The 25,438-nt window shown below is 43.2% G+C and overlaps 1 protein-coding gene across 4 annotated transcripts in view; it reads right to left on the bottom strand.

Annotated features, from left to right (window-relative positions):
- CDH24 (cadherin 24) overlaps window positions 1–25,438 on the bottom strand; it is a 1,353,690-nt gene that overhangs the window by 118,797 nt on the left and 1,209,455 nt on the right. For all 4 annotated transcript variants that reach the window (XM_069633835.1, XM_069633833.1, XM_069633832.1 and 1 more), the window contains 2 exons: window positions 9,894–10,011; window positions 2,894–3,145 (listed from right to left, as the gene is read on the bottom strand). In XM_069633835.1, the coding sequence (XP_069489936.1) occupies window positions 2,894–3,145; window positions 9,894–10,011 (370 nt within the window). The remainder of the gene's footprint in view (window positions 1–2,893; window positions 3,146–9,893; window positions 10,012–25,438) is intronic.

Here is a 25,438-nt window from a genome sequence, read left to right as displayed (position 1 = left end):
AATGGAGCCAGCAAGTGAAGCAGACATGAGTCAGACTCCAAAACCTCGGGGTACGATTTTTGATCATTGTGATTTGGAAAATTCTGTTTAATAATTTACGTGATGCCATGAATCTGTTCAGCTATAAGAAAGCCATAAAAACTACTGTTTTCAATTCTAATGCTTGAGCAAGATTTGATGTTCTCTAGGTCTTACAGCTGATTCCCTGATTTATTTTCCCTTATGGACTTTATTTTGTTTGTTTGTCCGTCTTGTTTTCTGTATGAACTGAGGCCTGAGGGCGAGTTGTGCGTTATAAGCAATATGAATAAATAAATAAATAAATAAATACATTTCTCGTTTTCTGAACTGGGGCACTTCCTCACAAGTCTCAAAGAAAAGCAATTGTAGTTTTTCAAACAGGGTGAAACATAATATGTCTGAGCGGGAGAATTCATTTTTCGAGTAATTATTTCAAACAACATCCAACCAGCGTATTTTTTATGAATTGTGGTTAGGATCGATGGTTGAAGTTAAGCAGTCAAGGGTTGTGCGTCAGGTTGATCGGTTCAGTGTTTGTGTTGGAGGATTGTCATGTCAACTGAGGGTAAATGTTTTAGATGTGGTGGTTGAGGCCCCACGTTTTGACTTTGTGAGAGTTGTGAAGCAGAGTGGCGTTGGAGGCGGCGGCATCACTCGGGTGCCATGCGGCTTGACGTTGGATGGGATAGGGCCTTTACTCTAAGCTCTCTAAGCTTTCTCGCAGAGCCGGTGTGTGGGCTGGTTGCTGGAGCTATGTTTTGGAATCATACGGACCCGCCCGTGCTCTCTGCCCGCTGTTCAGAAAGTCCTTCAGCTCCCCCATCGCCTGACCGGGGGGTCGGATGGTCGTGGCTTGTGAGGTGAGGCCTAAACACACATGGGCAGTAAGCCAGTGTCACTACTTGTTCACCTAGTGGGACCGCGGGAAGCACTGGGCTCTCACGTCGGTTTCTCATGCTGAAGGCACTCTGCCCACCGTGGGTGGAATATTTAATTGTATTCCACTTGGGCTTATGCTGGTTTTGTGTCGGCTCTGCCTTGCGCCCGCGAATTTCCCTTCCCCTTTGGAGGACTGCAGCCAAAGCCAAAATCAAAGCTATGGAGCTAGCTGAGAAGGGTGGGCATGGGAATACTCCATCACTGAAGACTGGTGTGATCAGTCCCCTTTTTGTGGATATTAATGCTGAATCTGATACCCTGGACTCAACAAATGTAACTTCTTTGCCAGCTACATCCACACAGTCAGTGTGTTTTCCATCCCATCAATGGCCTATCCTTATGACTAATATTGCCAAAGAGCTCTTATTATGTACCAGCCATTTTGATTTGGGCCTACTGGTTGACTCACTGAATGATTGAGTAGCAGACTTACGCCAATCTGGTATGATCGTTGCGTCACAGACCAAAGTGCATGGCAGTCCTGTTGCTTGGCCACAATTGATGAAACAGGATAACTCTTGTCAAGTCAGCATGGAAAAGGAACAGAGAGACCAAGCGTCACAAACTGTCCATCTTACTGAGGTGTCTCCGGTCTCCAAGGGGTTAATATCGTCAGCCAAGGAGAGGGTGAAAACATCCAGCTCTGAAACTAAAGGGACAAGACAAGAAAAACCCCTTGCATTACTGCCTATCCTTGCAGATGACAAAACAGATAAACCGCTGATAGAAGTGATTGCCAACTTTAAAAGAGTAGCTTTGCGAAGCCTGCATCTAAGGAAATCACAGATGCCTAAAATTCAGGCTAATAGTTCCCATGACTTCATCATGGATGACAGAAATTTGATCATTACTAACATTCCGAAGGCTGAAACTATAGAGTCAAGACAAGCATTACGCTATAAGGTCCTTGCTTGGCTTCGACAGAGGACTGGACCTGGTGTAGTCAGACTGTCGGATCTGAAGATCATGCGTAGACTGGTCCTGGGTGACTGGTGTACACAACCCGACAGTGATTGCATTCTAGTGGGTTGTGGGAGTAGTTCCTTACCCACTTTTTTGAGAAGATGCTAATATCTCCCCAGAGGATCTTCCCTGTGTAACCTGATAACGTGGTGTGTATCTCTGTGTTGGGTTTCTATTCCTTAGTATTCCATCCTTTTCTGGTCTGCCATTTGACATGTTCTACATTTGCTGATAGTTGTTATTTTTTGTTTTATGTTGTATTTACGGTATGCGCCCTCAGACCTATGGTGCGCCATATAAATGTAATAAATAGATAAATAAAATATAGTGGGAATGCCTTACTGCTTGAGTGTTATCAGTTGAGGGATAAAGGAAGAGAGTTAGTGATTCTGGATTGGTAGCTGAGGATTGTTATTGTTAGAGGATTTCAGTTGAGGATTGTTGATTAATACAGTTGAGCAAGGAAAAGGGAACCCACAGATGGAGATACACTCCTCCTGACAGTCAATGGACGAAACAAATGGTGCCAATGACTACTGCATGTGATTCAAATTTAATACATCTTTAAGCAAAAAAACATAGGAGATTCCATAAAATATATACAACGTACATAAAACAATATACAATTACATGTGCAAAACGGACTCCTTTTTTAACAAGGTTTAACGGCAATAGCAAACTCTATGGTACCATGTGGGGGATGCCATGAGGAGGATAGTGCAATTGCAGTACATTAAGTACAAGCCAGTAGATTGGACTGTTAATGAGTGACAATATTGTGACACAGAGAAAGGTTATGTAGGACGTAACCAGGCGCCCTTTTGTATAGATTGGGTTTTGAGGCTGGCTGGCGGTTGAGGGATGGTCGAGGCGTACTGCTGGTTAATGTTCTCCAGTTGCATGTTTATGTTTGAATGGTGGTGGATGATGTTTGGGTATCACATTGGCATCCTACTTTAGGAACACTCACCCAGCAAAGTGATGATGCAGGCTAAGATGGCCACCAATGCCCCAGTGCTGAGCCCGGCGGGGGACATGTAGGGTTCCATACTGCAGGAGAGCACCGTTCCATCATGCCCACACTGGCATACGCTCACTGTCAGGGTTCCCGTGCTGCTCAGCGGTGGTCGCCCACTGTCTGTCATCTCAATGGGTACAAGGTACACATCCCTCCTTTGCTGCGATAGGCGGCCATGCTGGAGGAGCACACTGGCACTGTTATCTAATGGAGAAGAACATGTGTAAGCAAGAGCGCAAAAGGGAGAGACGGATGAAGAGAGATGGTAAGAGCAGGAGAGAGGAAATCACAAAGTGTGAGTATGAAAGGGTGAAGGGGACAGCATTTGAGCAGGAGAGGGGTTAGAAGAGGATGAGTAAGATAGAGTGAATGAAAGAGTGTCAGGGGGAGAGAGGAAAGAATGTGAACAGTATTGCATGAAAAGCATGTGAGTGAGAGAAAGGAATAATGAAAAAGAGGGGGTGAAGGAGAGAGTGAGCGGCAATTGGAGAGCACAATGCGAGTAGGAGAGAGTAAAGAGGCGAGTGAGTTAAGGAGACAGTGCAGAAGAAAGCGTGAGAAAAGGAAGAAAAATATGAGACCAGGAAAGGACAATGTGCGTTTGTGAGTATGAAATTGTGATGGTGTGGGTGAACACTAAATACAGAGTAGAATGCAAACAAGAGAATGGAAAGAAGAGATTGCATGAAAAAAGAGTACACAAGAGAAGAAAGAAGTGTGTGAGACTGAGGGAAGAAAGGAGATTGAGCACAGAACAAGGTGAAGAAGAGAATGGAAGAGGTTTTATGGGAGAAAGGGAAGAAAAAAGAGAAGAACATTAAGAACTATATATGATGTGAGATCAAGAGCAGACAGAACAAACTGAATGTGTCGGCAGGAGAGGGTCGAAGAGCTGAATGTGTGAGCAGAAGAGCAGGTGAGAGCATGAGGAGAATAGAATGAGTGTGCAGGAAGAAGGAAGTTTAAAATGAGCAAAGGAGAGTCAATGAGTGTGAGCACAAGAGAGTAAAATGGAGTGGGAAGAACAGAGTGAGAGTATGATCAATAGCAACAGAAGTAGAGCATGTGACTGGAGTGAGGGAAGGCAAGCATGCAAACAGGAGACAGGGGAGCTGGGAATGTAAGAAGGAGGGCAGAAAGGAGAGACACAAGATGTAAGTGTGTGCAGAAGGAAAGGAAGGACAACATGACAGTCTAAGTACGAAACAGGGGATTGGGGTTTGTGTGATGGAAAGAGTGATGGAGTGGGTATGAGGCAAGTGTAGAGAGGGAGAGATAAAACAGATGGGTAACCGCTACTGAGCCACTATGTATATGTTAGAAATCATCATATTAGGCTTTTGTATAAATCCGTTTGTTGCTATGAATCCCTCTTCTAAGGGAAAATGTTCATCACCGTCCCTCAACATGACCACCACTTATTTGGGATTTGCTGACATGCAGGTTCTCTTCAAGTTTAAGGCCATTTTTCAACTTGTTCAGTCTTGCAGCTTTTAAACCATAGGAAAGGCAACAGTATTAAGTTGCATGACAATTAGCACATTACCCACCTTCTCCAAACCAGACACAATGCCATGAGTGCAGACACTAATCTCTGGTTTTGAGCACATTCTAGACATTTGACTTTAGCAGCAACCTAACAGCTGCCAAGGCATATGCTATTTTACCAAAATAGCCTTGTAGAACCCAGGAGGGATCCTTCTTGTTTGTGAAATTCCCTTCTCAAACGTACTACTCTCCCTAAGCTTTTCCTCTGGCAATAACTTCAGGCCTGCCATCATGCAACAATGACCCGCTAATGATCTATACGGTTTAAAAAAATAGAGGGTTGACGCTTGAACCTCAACATTTTCTTTAGAAGTATTGCAAAGTGCTGCCTCTTTCGCATTTCTTTGAGATATTAAAACGCTTAAAAGAAGGCTAAAAGGCATGCGGGTTTAGGATTTCGCCTTTAGCAGGAAGTACCAACCAATTCCCAAATGTGCTGCTTCCAGACATGCTTTTTCCTTTGGTTCTCAGTGGGAACCATGGCTTTACAGGGGAAACATTTGCTTTTGACCTTTCACACATTCCCAAGTGCGTGACATTGATGTATGCGGGATAAAGTATTGGGTTCAATACTTGAGGATCCAGAGTTCATCATGAATCTGGTAGAGCGTGATGATTTTGCTCTGTGGTGTTTCAGTGCCTCAAACAGGGTGCAGTTCAATCCAGTGACGCCTTCAGGACATGTATGTGTGTATGGGATTTATAAAGAGGGAAGTTGTAGCTTTCGGGTCAAGTGAGGATGGGTTGGAGAAGTCCAGGCTCTTTGCTAACTCCATGGGCAAGAAATTAATCTCTGACGAAAAGCCCTGCTGTCCTGATGGTAGGAGGCCTAGGGCAAATAATCGCTTTTGTAGGATGTTGGGGCGGGCGCACAATTAATGGGGCAGCACGTCTAATCATTTCAAATGAAATGTAGTTTTATAATTACTCTACACCCTGAAAAGCAAACAGCTGTTAAATGCCATATAAACAAATCTTTAAAATGTATAATAAAAGCAGACAGATATTATGAAGTCCATTGGAATATCTTGGTCAAGCTTAAATTAAAAATAACAAAGAAATACCTAAAACCAAACCTGACCAAAACTCCCCATGATATACAGACAAAGCTACTCCTAACAGAGATATTTAAATCGAAAGCTTTAGGGGAGAATTAAAGCGAATACATATTGAAGGGACAGGGCTTTACCAGAAGGTTTTGGTCATCTCTGAGGATTCTCTGCATCATGGATGCAACAGGTTCTCCCGGTTATGTTCTCTTCCTACTGACTTACTCGCAGTTTCAGCCATACAGAGAGATGACTGCTGTTTGGTGCCTGGAATCAGACGTTGAGGGAGCTTGGCTAGCTGTGCCCATTGGCTGTTTTCAATTAAAGGTCTGATTCTCTGCACTTGAATCTACTTGCAAGTGTGCTTTAAGCACTGAGGTTAACAACCATCAATTAAGAAATTAAGCTCCTGCAACCTCATAAAAGAGGGAAAACATTGAAATGTACATGTAGTTGCTCATTACACAACTGATTCATCTTCCAATTTACAGAAAACACATGTTCAGTAGTTGTTATCCTTCTTCTTCACTCCTTGTCTTGAGAGCCAGCGTGGGAGCACTCTGTCACGAGCGGGGCTCTTCCCATGGGGCTCATAGGACACTGGCCTAATCTCTTTGCTTTCCTGACACTCCTCCCATCCAGGCTACTAACTTTAAATAACCAGTGGTCCAGATCAAATGGCTCTAGTCAGGGTTATGCCACGATTAACTCCCCACTATCTTTAGAAAGGTTTGTCATGGCAGACACAATGTAAGAGAGGCATTGGGCAACAGCACATCTGGGCAGCGTCTGTAGGATTAGGTTGTGTGGAGTTCTTCTAAACACTGCCTGGAAGTGGGATGGGGAGGCAGCATTCTGCATCCCTTCTAAAGTCTGTTCCCGTTAAGACTAATCACCAGTTGCCTTCACTGGGAACTTCTTCAGTGACTGGAGGCATAGCACAGATTTTCCTCTTGCTCTGTGGATGCTCCACTAAGATGGTGAGCTAGAACCTGCCAGTTGCTCATGGGCATGTGACACACCTTCTTCATGACCAACTCTTGATCTGCCAACCTATAGTGCGAAAATGGGAACTCTGGGATGCTGACCCTAATGAGGGCCAAGAGGAGGGCTGCTTCAGATATCTCATCCTTAGCCGTCACTTGCTGCAGAAAATATATTGCAAACAAGGCCTGTTCATCTTGACAAGCACGCTCTACAGTCATACATTGCTCCATGTTTGCCATTTAATCATATGGAGCGCCAATGGACTGTTCCTAGGACAGGAGGGTTCAGAATTGAAGGCTGTGGGCAGTACTTGAACTGCTGACAAAGGTGGATTCGCAGGCCTCCCAGCTCCTGGCGATGGTGCCATTGTGCTAAAATAAGACACAGCCTTAATCCCTAAGTGGATGGGAGGTGGGTTTCTTGTCCACTTCATAAGTGGATGGGAAGCCCTCCATGACCACAGGCAGACAGCAGGAGGGGGTGCCCTACAGGAAAATTCACAGTGAGTACCTTATTGAAGCCAGATTCATAAAGCATAGCTTGACAATGCTATTAAGTTTTTCATGCTAATTCTGTTGGACGCATTGGCTAATAGTGAGCCTCAAAAGATAGTTTGTTTAACCTATGCATAAATCCAGGAATAACATTTACATTAGCCCGTTTGTAGACATGAAAAGCAGAAACTGGACAAGGTGTAAGGATCAATTGCAAGAGTCTTCAACAAATCCTTTAAGCATATGTAGAGACTGCTGAGATGGAGGGACTAGCTACTTTACAGTTTAAAATCTTTTCTGAAACTGAAGACCCCCATGACAATCAAGTTTCTGTCCTTCCAGGAGTACAGAAACTATACTGCACATCAGAAAGGAAATCTTTAAAGAAGCAGATGCCAACCAATCTTGAGTTCTGATCCTGCTAGACATGCCAGCTGCCTATAGTACAGCGAACCATGACACTCTTTTAGACCACCCCCAGGATTATGCAAGAATAGGAAGGAACAGCCTAAACAGGGTCCTCAGAGGCAAAACTGGGCAATTTTTAATCTGAAGACAATCATAATGGGTATAGACTGCACTGCAGAACAGATTCCCAAACAACTGGAGGAGTTCTCCAGGGATTTGCTCTCTCACCATAATTGTTTAATGTCTATATGTGACCCTTAGTTGACATCATCGTGAAATTGTTGACATCCTCCCAATTCTTCACTGATGATATTCGAATCCTGTTAATAAGAACCTGACAAAAGTCTTGAATTGCAAATCATATACAACTGTCTATCTAACAAACAAAGTTGGTTATCTGCTAATCCATTATGCTTCCGTAGGAAAACAATTGGAATCCTACTTCTGGGTAATCCCAAACCTGACTTCATGCCTTTCAACTGGGCAGACACACTGTGCACTAGTTGTGAGACACTGATTAAATCAAGAAACTTGGATTTCCTCTTTGATTGCATCACCAACTTCACCTCTGAAATAGATGAATGTGCACATAACTTGATATTCTAAGAAAAATTCTCCTCCTGCTCAACATGAGCAACCAAATCAAACCAATACAAGACTTAATCTTAGCCAAACGTGATTATTGCAATTGTCTATACCTAGAACTCCACACAAATGTACTCAGCTAACTCTGAATGATCATGAACAAAGCAGTCAGGCTTACCTTAGGCCCCAAATAGTGAGGCCAGGCCGCACATGCATGCATACATTCAAATAGAAATCAGATGAAAAAAACAAAATCATGTTAAAAGCTAAGAGAACACAGACAAAGCTGCTTCTGTTGTGCCCGCCACACGCAAGCAAGAAATCTTAGAATCAGCAAACCTAGTTAATCAGATAAGATACAGCAAAATAAAAATCAGGGCTCCTAACAACGAAATATCCCTCAACTATGAAACAAATTACTGATGGACTTGGCAGACTGTCTAAATTCAGATGATAGCCTAAACAGAATTTCCTTATCCACAACCCTGGAATCTTCTCAGTAGATTAAGTACTACTTGGGACCCTAGGAGTCACCCTCCTTGTTTTCGATTCCTCCCCCTTATCCTCTCTTTGTGGTGCCTGAAGTGAGTAGATTTGCATGCTTGGCACATATATATAAATCACAAAATAAAATACATTTGAAAAATATGTGCGCTTAGACCACTGAGTATTTGGGACAAGGCTGTGAAGCCCATTAACACAAAGTGTGAATGTGAGAGTGGGTAATCCAGTGAAAGTGAGTAAGCCAGTGCAAGATAGTTTGTGAGTGAAAGACATAGATTGAGAACCAGTGATTGTGTTACTTTGAGGTTTTATTGTGAGAGATACACACACCAAGGATGGAGAATACAGGACTATACACTGAGATGAAGGAAACAAGGGAGGGAAGGTTGCTGTGAGTTTATATAAGTGAGGATATAGACAGAAACCGTGGGCATAACCCCACTGACACACTGTCAACATCAGGTCTCTGAGCTTCAACATGCTTGGTACAGAGTGCAACAGGTATCCAGGATCCAACCCCCTGCATCAATCCAGAGGGGTACAGTTTCCCAAATGAAAAAGGCAAAATCTGCATCATCAACTGTAGGCATCTTATCATCACTGGTAGACATGTGCCCAAAAGCAGCAGAATGATTGGGAGAAGATGACACTTCGAGAGACAAGGCATGGAGAATCTGGGAGAGGATCCAAAATCGCTGTCCACCTCAAACATTGGCTGCACTCTTGTAACCGTGTCACATTGGGAAGGCGGAGCATAAGTGACATGCATCAAAACAGACATGTGTCACATTGGGAAGGCGGAGCATAAGTGATATGCATCAAAACAGACATGTGTCACATTGGGAAGGCGGAGCATAAGTGACATGCATCAAAACAGACATGGGTCAAGTGATGTGTGGTTCAAATGAGATGTATTCAACGAGAAGGAGTCCTACTGTGGCGAATCAAAAGAGAAGGAATTAAACTGGGGTTCGTTGAATAGGCGCAGCCCAGGTGACCAGCGTAGACATAGGCAGCTGGAGGTGCATTATCCATTGCCAAATTAGCACCTATTAGTGGAGATATACATAGGAGAATTTCCACCAGAAGTTCAATAAAAGGTGTTACTACAATGCCACTCAGTGATTCTTGTTTCACCCGCCTCAACATACTCACACTAATCTCTGAACTAGGCTATTTTATTAACTGAATACGAAGCTAATTAAATCAGCTCTCGTCTGTCTCTGGCATATGTATAGGATCCCAGTGGGGGTAAATGGGAGGCATAGGTGTCCCGAGGAGGGAGGTGATGGTGGATTGGATGAACGTGTGCTCAGTGCAGAATGGGCATAATGCCGAGGCGGAATGCATGTGTGATTCATGGATGCTAGTTCCTACCTTTGTTATCACGGATGGTGAAGTTGCGATCATTGGTGAGGCCGGGCAGGCCGCGGAAGAAGAACGGTCTGTCATGACTGTGATCATCGGGATCCACAGCCCGGACCATCTGGATCAACTGTGGAGAAGGAGAGTGTTAGGAAGTGGAGAGATTGGGTCAGGGTTAAAGGTAAAGGGTTAAGGAGCTAAGTGAGAAGAATGAGATGGATGGAGTCTGAAGAAATGTTAAGGAAGTGTACAAAATGTGTTTGGGAGTTTAGGGAAGGGGTGTGGGTGAAAGGGAGAAGAAGGAAGTTATGGGACAGGCGTAGGGGACAAAGGGAGCGCAAAGGTGGAAAGGTGGTAATTGCAAGATGAGATGACGGACAGTGAAAGATGATGCAGGCAAGGGAAATGAAAAAGAAAGGTAGCCCCATAGCACAATTGACACTTTGCATTAGTCACAGAATATAAAATGTGTGTGCAGCAATGAATACTGCAACAGTTCCACTCTCCCCTACCGCAGCAGTGCCACTACTCTGTGATCTGGCCAAGATCTCCCGATGCCACCTGCTAGAACTTCACACAAAAGGTACTCCTTCCATCACCAGTGCTGGCAGTTTAGCTGAGAGAGACTCAGGTCTGGATGGAAATTGATTCCCCTTGGATATATCAAAGCAGGACTCTGCACAAAAGGCCCATATGGAGCCCCATTGTACTGCTGTGCAGGGCACCCCTCCTGCATTCCACCCACCTCCCAGCAGTATTTCATTTAGAGCTTCACGCAGGATCTTGCTAGAGAAAGCTATACAGTTCACTTCCAAACCAAGAAGGTCCATTTATACTCCAGTGGGATTCCATTGGATTTGGAAAGCAGAATATCACCAAACTTATATTACTTGGATGACAAGATAGTGGAAGTAAACAGTAGGTAAAAAGCATGGCAGACACCTTCCGCTGAGAAGAAAATTGAAGAAAAAGCTGCCAAATGGACTTTTAAGAGTCACACCTGAGCACAGAGGGGGCATTCAAAGTAAAACAATTGCCCATCAGCAGTCTCAGAACAATTTAAAGGGTCCTCAACTGGAAGCCACATGTTAAAAACAGTCAAATCATTGGAGGTCCTTCCCTTTCTGGCTCCTCTTATTGTCATTGGTGGACATTGTTTGACTTTAAAAACCTAGCAGCTCGGTTGCTATCCAGCTAGGTGTGTGCTTTATAAATCCCAAACATGCATATGTAAGTACGCACGTGTGTGTGTACATATATACATATACATCCAAAAAGAGCTCAACAAAGGCATGCATGCATAAGGAATCACCAAGTGGCCAATCAGTGCCCCACAAAGTCGCGCATCGATTGGGACAGCCTCACAGGGCACTGCGAAGGGCGAGGAAATTGAGACTTGACCTTTCTACGTGTTGACCTTTCAAGCACAGAGAAAAGGTCAGTGCAATTATGTTGTCTGTGAAGTGTTGATATATACTAGCTGGCCACCTTTAGCTGGAGGGGCGGTGGAAGGAGGAGGTCACTACCTTGAGTATTCGATGATAAATCTAATTTGCAAGCTTATATGTGGGGGGTTCTGGTACACCCCTGCAGTACAGGAGTAGCAGCTACTTTGGGGGCTCCACATTTGCCCAAGGCCTATATATGTACTCCGTGCTATGCAAACCTATTATATTCTATGGGCATGGTGAATGATTGGCCACAAAGCATGTGGCCCACAGGCATGTGGCGTGTTATAAAAATTTTAATAAATAAATACATAAATAGCCAACATTCCAGAGAAATGCAGTCTGATCAAATCTGCAAGAATTTCCTTCACATTGTAAAATAGGTTTGGTAAAAAGAAATATTCCAGAAATTGGTGAACAGTCTGGTAAAATATCCCAAAACGTAGTGTAGTCCCACAGACTATGTGGGCCTCATTACAAGTTTGGCGGTAGCCTTGCCGGTAAAACTTGTGATTTTTACCGGCACCCGTGAATGGGCACTTACCCCACCGGACCCAGTAATTGCCCATTCGCGGGCGCCGGAAAAAAATGCTCCCCATTCCCATTGATCCCTATAGAATGGTGCCGGTTCATCGAACATGCTCTGCTCACAGTTGCCGCAACGCCCGCCAGGCCAGTCCTGGCAGGCGAGAAGGCACCTGCGACAGAACTCGTAGTTTGCCAGTCCGGTAACAACTTAGAATGAGCCCAATATACTACTCAACGCTATCCACAGTGGAGGGCAAGGGAGGTGAGAGGTAGGAGGAGTGCTGGACGGTGGACTGGAAGAAACATTTGTTGTTCCAAAATGGCTGATGAAGGTGAAGGACCAAGAAAGGCAGCAGGACTACGCCAGTAGAAGTTGAGTGGCCTGTAATGGTTCAGTGATCAACAAATGACTCGAGACAGACCCACAGTTGATTTTTCTCTTTAGTTATATCATAGTATGTGTGTGTGGGTAGTAAGGTACCTGCTGTGGAAAAACAAGAAAAGTTGTCTAAACAAATAGTGGTTTGGTCTGGGGTCAACACAAGGAATTAGATCTCAATTGCCCACATGGCTACAGAGTGTTGATTCGCAATGAATCAATGTTTTTTTCGCAAGAGGGCTGTTCACAGGATGCACCTGTATGCAAAAAGTGTTTGTTAGGGGAGTCACAAAGACTACTGTTCGCACCCGGCACAAAGGTGCACAGCAGACGGCGGCATGTAAATGTATGTCTATTTCGTGAAAACAAGAGTGCACCACGGTTCTGAGGGGCGGGGGCAGGGTGCAAAATTGCACATGCTCTAGATGCCAGCTGGGTTACCCTGACAAATATCTTTCATGGAAATGTGTGAAGGTTTTCTGCAACAGACTTTTTTTTCACCATACATCGGTTCCTTCCCTGCACACATTCTGGTCAAATTGTAGGAATGTGACACCATTTTCACTTTCTTGTGTGGTGGGTGTCCCATTGTGGGTACTTTGGGACTGGGGAAAGTTGAACTAATCCAATAGCAGCTATTTTGAGGGTTTCTTCCCTCACTTTAATTGCAGGTCATTGGTCACTCCATTTACACTCCTGTTGTGTAAGTGGGGTGCCCTGCTTAGTCTACCCATTAGTCCGCCCAACGCCCTGCACCCATTTTGAGCATGCACGGTTTGCAGGGGTGCAGCATGTAATACATGCCACACTTTTCTTTCCGAAAGCGCATATGATTCTGTTTCCCTTTTTTGAATCACGTGTATTTTGGGATCAGGGCCATTTGTGGTTAAAAAAATAGAACATTTTCTAATCTCTACCGAGACTTTCTACACCCAATTGTTAAAAAGCACATGGGAACATGGATGCCAACTTCTCATATGTATTGGTGGGGAACAGGCAGTGACTTGAAACAACCAAAATTGATGGGGTACAGGAAGAGATGTCAGATGACCGTTCACTATGATGATTTTATAGGAAGTGATAGAATAATAATGTGTTATTTATAACGTGCTCAATACCCAGAGGTTTCTAAGCCCGGACCCAGGGATCGAACCTGTGTTGCTCTATGTTGTCTTGCTTGGAAGGCCAGTGCCTGAGGTATCACCCCTGAGCTAACACTGAATACATTACAATAAGTTATGAAAAGATAAGCCTTAGTAAGACACACAAAGATAGTTTAAGAAAGGTGCACACACATATGGCTGCCTGTAAGGTAGTATTGCACTATTAATACAAATAATGTTATTACACATTAAACGGAGAAGCACTATAGTCTGTTAAATCAAGCATGAGTGAACCTGTTAGTGCAATGCACACATAACAAAATTCTGCCAGATCCGAATTTCGGCACGAAGGAAAATCAGGAATAATGATGAATTTGCCCAGGATGGCATAGTTTGGTTAAGTCAGGAAGCCAGGATTGTTTCCCGGTTCTACTGTTTGAATTTCAGCCACTAGAATACAGCTACACTATACTATTTTAAGTCATTGCGTTATGCTTAGTTGTCTTCGAAAGCTAAACTATTGTGTTCAAGAAAGCTGACTTGCAAATCAGCAAACTACACGGTAGTTCAACGTCTACACAATTTTTATCAAAACATGTTTGGCTGGCATAAGCTGGATTCACTACAAAAGTGCAAAAGAGCTCAAAAGAGAATGCCCATCTGTAGCCTGATTACAAGGCAATTCAAAAAAGAAGTTCGAATACAATTCCACCTTGGCTATTTTCCATGGCACTTTATCAAATACAAAGAAAACAGTTGCGTGAACTCCACTGATTTATCATAAGCAACTTTTTCAGATGTTGACATGCTTCCCCGCATCATTTAATGTTTATTATTTATTTATACAGGGAGGAACAATGTTCTTTTGATCGCACGAGAATGTACACTAGATAAGGTAGGCTCTTCCACCCACACCTTTTCCTAATTCCACTAGAAGTGCACAGCGAGATGTGCCCGAATGGCAAGGAACGTGAATCTGCACTGCATGCCTGCTCACACGTGACATCGTGCAGCTGAACTTACAATTAGAATGTGAGCAGAGTTAGTGCACAGCCGTTCTTCACCTAACCATGCCCCATGCCGGGCGAGGGAGGTGCAACCTGCACGGTTTCCTTCCCTGCATTTTGGTCCTTGTAGTTTTGCACTTCCATTTAAAATGCAGGTCTACATGTGACAGAAAGTAAATAAGGCAATTCTGGATGTTCTGTTGACACTGGTATGGGACACCTGGAGATGTCTGTATATTCTCCTGTGAGGTGTATGATGAAGCCACTGGCAAGGCATGCATATTGCAATGATGAATTATGCCAGCAAAGCGTTTGGTTTGTACAAAAAAGAATTACTTTTTTATGCAAACAAACAGCTTCGAAATCATTTCTTCTACTCATTTGGGCAATCCTCTGTGGTAGGAAGTTTGCTTTAAAATGCATATGACCCATCAGTGCTAACAACTGAGCTTCAGCACTTTTTATGGCGAGCTGCACTTTAAACGGTCACTGATTATGATTATTTTTTATTTTATGGGGTTTGGCTGAAAAATTCAAACTTTCCATATAAATCAAATTATCTAATTTACAAATATACATATAAAAAAGCAAGATTCCTTTAAAACATATCAGCATTTGCTAATTTACATTTCATTTAGATCCTTCACACAATGATTTACATCATAAAATAAAAGTAAGAAATAGACAAATATAAAATCTATGATCTACAGAAGAAAGAAATCACAACATAATCTAAAGTTTGTCCCTTATGATTTCAGATCCTCGCATCTTCAAGTGTATCATTTTCTAATTTCAATTCATTCAAAAGGTTTGTTGTTGCATAACCAACTGATCTGGAGTGTACATAAAATACATTTCGCTGTCACGTCTCTGGTTTTCCACAAATGTAGTCTCAGGCGCAAGAGTCCTGCATGATGTGTGACATTTGGTGATTTCAAAAGATATGCCTCAGGATTTCGAAAGTTTTTAAAGCAAAGGGATTTTGTTTGAAGCATTTATAATTGTTACACATTTCCTGAGTCACTTTTCCAATCCATTTCCCACATTTTCCCCTTTGCCTTATCAGGATTTTGTATTAGCAAGTCATCTGTTATGTTCGCTTCCTGCATGAACTCTTGCACCTTTGACCACCATTGTTTGATGAATTTGTCATCTGATTCTCTCACATAGTTTGACAGTTGCATAACCAGCCCATTCCGATGTTTATCCAAAACACATTTCCTATAAAGCATACATATCTTCCATTTATATATGGCATACACTGATATTAATCCTAACTCATGCCTTATCAAGGCTACAGGCGTTGATATAGGAAGCTTCAAAAGGCTCCTCCAATATGCCCCTTCAGTTTTGTTCCAGTAGTTATTTGGCTTGCATGCTTTGGTTTCTGCTCCATATAACAATATGGGTAGGGCCTTTTGTTTATAGTACGTTATCAAAGGTGCAATAGTGAATTTACAATATTTGCCACTAATAATTCTGGCGTGTGATATTAGGCTATTCCATTTCAATTTCATGGTATACTCATATGGTAAATCTCTCGAATTGTTATTAATATTTACACCTAAGTAGATATAGCTAGACACTGTTTCTACCTCTTGATTATTTAGTCGCCACCCAAGTTTCATATTATGTTGTTTAAGATGACCAAATTGTATTACCTGTGTTTTTTTTATATTTATTGTCATCTTATTGTAGATGGCCTATTTCTCCAAAGCTTGTACCACGTTACGCAGCCCCATCGGTGTCTTTGATATCAAAAGGAGGTCATATGCATACAACAACCATTTAACCTCTTTCTGCCCAATTTTTGGAGAGTCTGTTATAACATTTATGAATTCCTTGCCCAGGTCTAATATGAAGAAATTAAAAATTGCTGAAGCAAGTATACACCCTTGCTTTAGTCCCCTTGATGTTGGAATGGGATCAGAGGACGAATCAACACTATCCAGTCTTATTTGCAACGACGTTCAATCATGAAATTCAATGAGCCACTTAAGGATATTCCATGGGCAGTTGTTCTTCATTAGTTTCATAAATAGTAGTTCTCTTAAGATCGAGTCAAACGCTGTTTTAAAGTCGACAAAGGCAACATACAAAGGTTGCTTCTTGCTAGACTGTTTGGCAATGATTGCATTTATAGCCAATAGATTAATACCTGTACCTAATCCCTTCAAAAACCCTGTCTGCCATGGGTCTCTTAGGTTCTCTTTATATAGCCAATTGTTGAAATCTTGAAGGACTATACGAGCAAATATCTTCCCCGGGCAATCCAAAAGGGCAATAGGCCTGTAAGATGCAGGGTCAAGTCTGTTCCCCTTTTTAAAGAGCGGAATAAGTATGGATTTCCTCCATGACTCAGGTAATTCCCTTGAGAGCATTACTTCCTCAAAGATCTTCCTTAATATTGAAGCCCAGACTTCTGCATTTTCCTTTATCTTTCCATTATCCAGCCCGTCAGGTAAAGGGGCCCGCAACATGCTAAGTTTTGAGATGTGGAATAAAATGTCCTCACAATCAATTTTAAATGAATGATCCCAACTTTGGCTCTTGATAATAAGGTCATGATTTAATACAGGAGTCTGGTAAATTTGTAGGAAGTAGTCGCACCATGTTTTTGGTCTTTGTACTTTGCTTTGTTTAGGACACTCCATATCTCAGCTGAAGATTTCGAGGCAATTTTTCTAAAAATGTGTTCACTATCCCTTTTATAACACATTGCTTTTCTTCCTCTTTGCCATTTTTTGTAGACTGAACGTAAATGTTTTATTTTATACAACTTCTCTTCTACAGGTAGATGTTTTATCAACCGTATCTGTTGTCTCAGTTCAGCTTTTTTAGCCTTAACATCCAAATCAAAGGTATGTGCATGTTTGTAGTTGTTACCTTGCACAACTGTTCTCACTTGCACATATTTTTGCATGAAAGACACATAGTCCTGCCCTAGATTCATAGATATATGCTTATCGAAAACACTCAATGATGTTACTGACCATTTTATTTGGTTTCTTGCATTGTTTGCAATTACATTACCTTTGTACTTTTTTCTACATGTCATATGCTGGTTTAGCTCCAATTCCCATTTTAGGCATAGCTGACTATCGTCACTTTTGGTATTTGATTTTACATCTAGGGTACGGATCATGTTCATCAATGCACCATTCACAAATATTTAATCAAACGTTGCTTCAAATGGACCATTGTGCCACTTTCTGGCTGCTGGTATGTTACCCTCAACTGTACCATTTACCATTACCATTTGCATCTCTTCCATGATGTAACACCACCTTTGTTCTTCCAATGAAGATTTCCTTCCCTTTTTTGCCAATAGATGAAGATTAAGATCACCCATGACTAATACAGAGTCAGTATGTTTTTCCAATGCAATTTTGGAGAGGACATCCTCAAGATGTTTAAAAAGCAGTCTGGTGGCAAGTGCGCCCTTCCCCAATATATATTAACAATTGTTTGATGGCTTGGATACAGGTTGTAAATGAGTCATACATGGTTACTCTAAAGCCCCTTGTTTTCTTTGTTGCAATCATAAGGCCAACCATTGGTCTACCCCTAGGTAAACACAATGCCGGTTCTATGACTATTTCGAAGCCATCTCATATCGGGGGTCTCTCCCAACCATGTTTCTTGCAGGACTACTATGTCAAAGCCATTTAGCTCGCTACTTTGAGAATTAATTAAATGGGACAATCCGTGGGTATTCCAACATATAAGTTGCATTTTTTCTTTAGGTACCACGTCACTTTGTCTACTATTGATGGCTCCATATATGCGAGGGGTCCACTTCATAAAGCCAGGCTTATCTCCTCTCATTGTCTGCAAGTGCTCTTTATATAGATTGAAGCCATTTTAAAAAGTGTGTCCCTTGCATACCACATAATGTCAGTCAATACAGTAGATCGGACTGATATTCGGGAACTGGATAGATCTAGATGTAGTTATGTTTCGCAGTTGTGGTATCTCCTTGCAGATGTTTAATACACTCGCCCGATTTAGGTCAAACTGCGCAAAACATTGGTCTCTACATTCCAATATGAAACACTGATGGTTATTTTGCACAGCTATTCTTGATTTAAATGTGTAATCTTTAACCATTGATATATCTTTCTTCCATTGCAAGGTTTTGCCCAAATGTTCATTATCTGATACATTTCCAATTGGGTTTTTCAATGCTGGTATAGGGCCATGTAAAGTTGGCTTGTAACTCAAGTTTGTGCATATTTCATTATCAACTCCATTTGTCAGTTCTCTTTTAGCCTGTTAGCCATGTATCTTTCCACAGTTTTATTTATTTCCTCTCTCATTTGAGACTCAGTCAGCCCACCCGACACGGTCCCCTGCTGTCCAGGAGTACTTAGGACAGCAGGAGGCTGCTGCAGTGGGTCTCTTTCTTTCTCCCTCATGAGAATATTTTCTGCCACTAAGTCATCTAGGGGTTTATATAACAAGCTGGGAGGAGGCTTCTCTTTATTACTCTCGGCTTGTTGTAGAGATGAGCCGGAGCATTCTACTTCCATCTCCTTTTTACCATCCGTTTCTTTTGCCACGTTCAGTGTCTTCAAAAAACGTCTAATTTTAACATTTGTTTTGGCAGCCTTTTGAATTACAGCTGTCCTTTTGTTCTTATTTCTAGGTGCTCTCACCAATTGCTTTGGGTTAATTTTGTCTGTGTCCACTCTTACAATAAAATTGGATGCATCTTCTTGAGTTTTCTCCCTATTGGCAATCTCCAAATATATCACTGTAGCAGTGTTGCATTTATTTAAGTTTTTCACCATTATTGCAACACAATCCGTCCAACTGCCTAGACTCCATGGCATCAGCAGATGCCTTTATACTGGACATACCCCCAAATACAAACTGTTTCGGATATGCCGATGCCTTGGTGCCAAGGTCTTCCATGATCTCGGTTTGTCTCTTGGCATCTCTTACGCCGCAGTGTCTAAAGATCTCATACTGCGGCTCACACTTTTGTATTTCTTCTCTTGTGAGACCACCAATTTTTTATTTGATAATTTTGTCAGTAATATTGTTTGATAATTGAGCTTTTGATCCATTGCCTCGTATAACTTGCCAAGGGATAGTAGGGCTGTATTGATAGCCATTAAGGTTGGATTCGTATTAGGTTGTAATATTGCCTCTTCTGTGGATTTGTCAACAGGCCATAGCGATTGTTGCCCCTCCCATGCTACATTCGGCCGCCTTGGAGTAGGTGGAACGAAAGGAAGTGAGTTTATAGATGCCTCTCTCTCTGAGCATTCAGACATTTCTAGGGAGCCTTTCATCCTTTGTTTTGCCTCTATCTGAGTCATACTTTCCTCTTCAACTCTCCCAATGAAATGTGATCACTTTAATTTTGCCTTTGGATTGGAGATAGATTGTCTACCTGCATTAGGTCCCCTGTGTTGGAGTGAACAAATACAACTTCATCCTGATTATCAGACGTGTGGCTCAAATTCATGAAATTGAGGGCTTCTTCATCCACTTGTCCTGTAATATGCATGGCTTGATAAGCTTCCCTCAATTTCTGTTGAGCCTCTACAGAACACAATGTAGGAGGACTCTTATTAACCGTTTCAAGTATTTTTTGGGCCAGTAGTGCGTTATCATCACATTGTTTGCTTTCAGACTCCATGCTGGTGTCTGATATGATACTGCCGACTTTGGAAATTATTGTTTCTGTCACATTAGCCTTAATGGCGGCTACTTCTGCGTCTAATCGTGTATTCAATTCCAAGAGTGTATCTTGCTTTATTGTACCGCCATTACTAAGCTTTGGTTTACTTAACCCGCACCCCTGTCCCGCTCCCTGATTGCAATAAAGGCGGATATCAATAACCTTTGGAGCCTTTCGATTCTGGTTTTTATTCATTTTTTTTTGTCATCTAGACACGTCTAGATGCCAAACATCTTTTTTTGTATTGGCTTGTGGGGATTTGCTAGCACATCTTTTTATGTTATAGAGTTGCCTTTGTTAAACAACAACGCATTTACAGCTGGCATGCCCGTTTTCAATGTAAATTGGGCCTTTTCCATTTTTAGATGGATTATAGGGTAGCTGTTAGATTTGTTGTCTGTCTCTGCTTTAGGCGGGATATAAATTCACACTCACGCAGACGTCACAGCAAACTGAACAGCAATACCTATTTCCAATGCACACTTCTCTCAGTGTGAATCCCACTAACCACTCTCAGAGCCCCCTTTTTCTCTCTGCTAGGGCCCTCTTTATGAGGCAGTGTTTGTTAATTTACCACATTCACAGAAAGCCTAATGTTAAGGCCTCAGGTCTTGCACATGCGTTGCAGTGCCTACTCGCCAACAAATCTTATACCGTACCAAATCAATTTGCACAGTTTCAGGCAACTCTTTCCAATATTACAGCAATATCACGGCGTCTTTTGTAAACTTTCAATAAGACCAATCACATGTGATTATAAGCAGAATTATATATGCTGCAATCTATGTAAATCCAGATAATACCTTGGTTCGAAGTACATAAAATATGCCCCTGCACTCTGCGCTATCTTGCTAGACAGCACCACACTTAAGCACCGCACTTCTGCCACTGCGCGCATGCCAATGCACGGGCATGCTGGCTATGAGGAATGTTGTGTAGGGGGCAGGTTGCAAGCCTCTGCAATAAAGAAACAGTAGAATCACTCTCTTTCTCATTATCTACGAGCACAATAAATGTTGGGCTAACCCACACCAAAAGATTCACCAATAGTTTTTCAGGACTAGAACCTGAATGAGTTCGTACCACTCAGATTTGTCCAATAGGAGCGTGAGGGTTGAAAAACTCCCGTGTCGCCGCCAAGTAGTGAAATCCTTAATCAACCAAGGACTCTAAAAAACACAGCAGAATCCAGCGAGAAAGCACCACACGTAAGCACCGCACTTCTGCCACTGTGCGCACGCCAATGTGCGAGCATGCTGGCTATAAGGAATGCTGGGTAGGGGGCGGGTTGCAAGCCTTGCTCTTATTTGTCCAGTAGGAGCGTGGGGGTTGAAACACTCCAGTGTCGCAGTCAAGTAGTGAAATCCTAAATCAGCCAAGGACTCAAAAAAACACAGCAGAATCAAGCGAGACAGCACCACACTTCTGCCAATGCGTCACTGATTATGAACTTGCCCTCACAACCCATTGCCTTAAGTGCTACCTTTTAGCTAATAAAAGGGTGTACATTACATCTCGAAGAAAAACAGACTACAACTGCAAATAAGAGCACAGCAGGAAGCTTTGCTTGAACACTTCCTTGAAGCTGTGCTTAAGCAAAGCCCCTAGACCCCAGCACATAATTTATTGGTGGGTCCTGGGCCCCAAGGGCCCACAGAACTTGGCTCCTACGCATGCGATGTAGATCTCTCAGAGGATGGGTGGCCGAGGTGAAGGGGAGTCACCTACATGTACAACCACCTGTTATGAGGGAGGAAAGGAGCATCCTTTACCCTACATGAGGGATATATCCTAGTAACAGCTGGCAACGAGGATAAAAAAAAGACAACCTCGCCTCCTTTCATATGGCACGAGGCCGCCCTTTTCGTGCGAGCCACACGTCCTCCACTGCCTTCCACCGTCCTTTGGCCTGCAGGGCCGTCCTTGTGGCAACTCAGCTAGCCTCCGTTGCAGCGCCCGTGCCGGCACCCTTGCGACAACGAAGAAAGAGGAAAAAGAAGCAGTGCAGCATTAGCAATGCAGCAGCAAGCCCCGCCCACTGCAGGCCCGAACAAAGGAAGGGAACCTCTGCAGAAGGAACACCAGCACTGTTAGCACTACGCTGATCTAAAAAAAACAAAATATATAGAGCAGCCAGCTCTTGCACTACGAAGTGAGGGACAACACCTCATCAACCCAGCAACTGCCCAACAACTCACACCTGGGTGGCTAAGTAACCTATACCAGTCCCCGACGGAGAGCACCAGGCCAGGGGCCAGGCACCTCAAGACACAAAATTAATTACAGGAGAGCACAGCCAGAAGGCGCCCAACCTACGTGCCTGCACATCAGGGAGCATGGTGGACCAAACGGATGGACAAGGCGCACCCCTGCGCACTGCAAGCAGCGTAGCCTTCCCTAAGAATACCTGCTCCATTCAGCCTCCAACGACAGGCAGACAGGGGGCCCAGATGGACGGTTTGGGTGAACGATTTTGACGGTATCATCAAGGCAGCGGGTGAAGAAAAGTCTCCAGTTTTAAAATACATCTTCACGAATCTGGCTGGGACACAGATAAATGACTTCATCAAGACCACCCTCTCCCCCCCCCGAAAACAGAAACCCTTATGAAGCACTTGTGGCCGCTTTGTACAGGAAGCACGTAATACATCCAAACCAGGAATATGAACGATATGTCTTCAACCAATGCCACCAGGCCTCCCACGAAACAGTGGAAGAATTCATTACACAACTCTGCCAGAAACTCGTCCACTGCCAATTCTCTGCCTTTTTAGACGAAGTGGTGATCCGGCTCCACGTAATAGAAGGGTGTCTGTCATCTAGACAGAACATTATCAAAGCCAGACTTATCGCTAAACAAGACACTGATCCCCCACTAACGGAGACACTTGTCAGAGGACAGTTCTTCAAATTTAGCTCCATCTCAGAGGCAGAGATGTTAGAGGTGTTGAACAACATGAAACCAACCACTTGTGCAGAAAATATCCTGCCTCCTAGCATCATTCTCCAACATAAAGCTATCTTTGCGCCCATTCTTCAGAGAATAGTAAACGCCTCATTTAAAGAGGGCACAGTGCCGAGAGACATTAAGAAAGTTACTATCACCCCTCTTGTCAAAAAAGCAGGTCTGGATCCTAAAGATCCTGCGAATCTTCGCCCAATAACCAACTCAAACTTTGTTCTCAAGTTATTGGACAAGGTTGCTACACAACAACTGCAACAATTCGTTGAAAACAAGGAGATCCTGCATTGGCAACAATCGGGATTTAGAGCCTCCCATAGTACGGAAAGAGCCATGCTGGATCTGCAGAACCAGATGCTTAGCTTAATAGATAAAGGCAAGTTAGGAGTGTTAATGCTTTTAGATTTAAGTGCCGCCTTTGACCTGGTGGATTACCACCTTCTCATCAAGGCACTCAGAGAGAATGTGGGATGTTCAGAAGGAGCCATAGATTGGCTTCTGTCCCTCCTTTCGAACCGTCAAGCCAGAGTCCATTGGGGCAGTAGCTTCTCCGATCCCTGTGATATTTTATTTGGAGTCCCACAAGGGGCCAGCCTGTCCCCAATGCTGTTTAACATATACATGCGCACTCTGTGCAGCTTACCGGTGAAGGAGGGGGTGTCGTTTACAAATTACGCAGATGACACCCAACTCATATTGGAACTGGATGGCAGCCATCATGACGCAGACAGTGAAGTAATAGCCAGGGTCTATAAGATAATTAATGCTTGGATGCAGACAAATTGGATGTGTCTGAACGACTCCAAAACTGAGCTTATGCTGTTTGGATCTAGTCGTCAGCTTGCCAACTTGGGGGCAGAGTATAAGTCATTTAAAATCAAGAACGCCACTATCCAGGTAGTCCAGAAAGTGAAGACTCTCGGAATGATGGTTAACGCAGTGGTAGACTCTCATGCTCAGACTAGCTATCAACAAAAAAACACGGCATATTACTTAAGGCTCATGAAAGCCATTAAGCCTTACCTTAATGAGGGCAACATGGCTACCATAGCCAGAGCCATTATATTATCAAGACTTGACTATGGTAATGCCCTGATGCTAGGGGCTTCCTCTAGGGATGTCTCTAGTTGTCAGGTGATTCAGAATAACGCGGTTAGGCTGGTCAAAAATCTGAGGAAAAGAGACCATGTCACTAAAGATAGAATGGCGTTACACTGGCTAAGAGTAGAGGATCGTATAAAATTTAAAGCTCTCTGCCTGGTTCATAAATGCCTTAATGGCTCTGCTCCAGAGTATTTAAAAAAGAGGTTAGTGCTTCACACCCCCAGTAGAAGTCTTCGCTCCGGGGGTAAATGCCTGTTAATCGTTCCCAAATTGAAGCTGAAATCGGGGTTGGGCAGCTCCTTTTTGGTTCAGGCGCCCAGCTTGTGGAATAGTGTTCCGGAAACACTCAGGTCTGAAACAAACCTTCTTGCTTTCAGGAAGGGTTTGAAAACATATCTCTTCAGATGATGAACCGGGATAAGTTGGATCAGGGACATTGTCAGGGTTCAGCTTTGGATTGGCCTCTTTCTGTGTTCTATGTGTGTCTCTGTTCGTTTAAAGCGCCCTGATGCCCTTGGGCTACCGGCGCTATATAAAAATGAAATGAAATGAAATGAAATGAAATCTATACTCTGGAAACAACTCCAGAAGAAAACCCTATCGATAGACGAGGTTATAGAGATGGCAAGAATACACGAGAGAGTGGCGATACAGGCCTCTGCCATCGGGACAATGAAAAAGAAAATGGACAGAGAGGAGACAGTAACTGCATTCACCAGTGGCAGAGAAGGGGAGAGAAATACTGCAGGCCACCAGACCCCGCCACGAACACCACAGAGAGAGAGGCATATTCCCAGCCAAGACCAGGGCCCGACTCCAGAGGTCATGCTACCGCTGTGGCCAATCCTTCCCACACGCAGGACCATGCCTGGCAATGACATTTGGCATTTATTTGGCATTTATTTATTTGGCATTTATATAGCGCTTTATATATCATTGGTATGACCTAAAATCACTGGTAGGTTGAACGCCCTTGGGAACCGTAGTTCTGGTCAGTAGAGAGAGATAGTGTCGTAGGGTGCATGCATGCACGATGTAAGTGTGCAGCTGGTGTAATTGCCGGTTGGTAGCTGTGTCCTAGCATTTAGGTGCGGTGCTGAAAATGTCAGTTGGATGTGTGCAGTCTGGTGGGTGGACATCCAGACTGGGTTCTGGCTGTGTTAGGCCTGAAGGACGTATATGTGAGCAACTATGCCGGAATGTGCTTGGCTAGCTGCGTTTTATTAGGGTGATGAGGTGTTGATGAGGTCGTATTCGTATGTGGACAGCTAGGCCAAATTACTCAGGGGTATAGCTGTGTTCTAGTTGAGTGATGATGTATAGTAGAGAGTAGA

This window comes from Ambystoma mexicanum, chromosome 13 (assembly GCF_040938575.1).
Source record: "Ambystoma mexicanum isolate Mex_15411 chromosome 13, UKY_AmexF1_1, whole genome shotgun sequence".
Classification (NCBI taxonomy): Eukaryota; Metazoa; Chordata; class Amphibia; order Caudata; family Ambystomatidae; genus Ambystoma; species Ambystoma mexicanum.
This window is presented reverse-complemented; position numbering and strand designations above follow the sequence as displayed.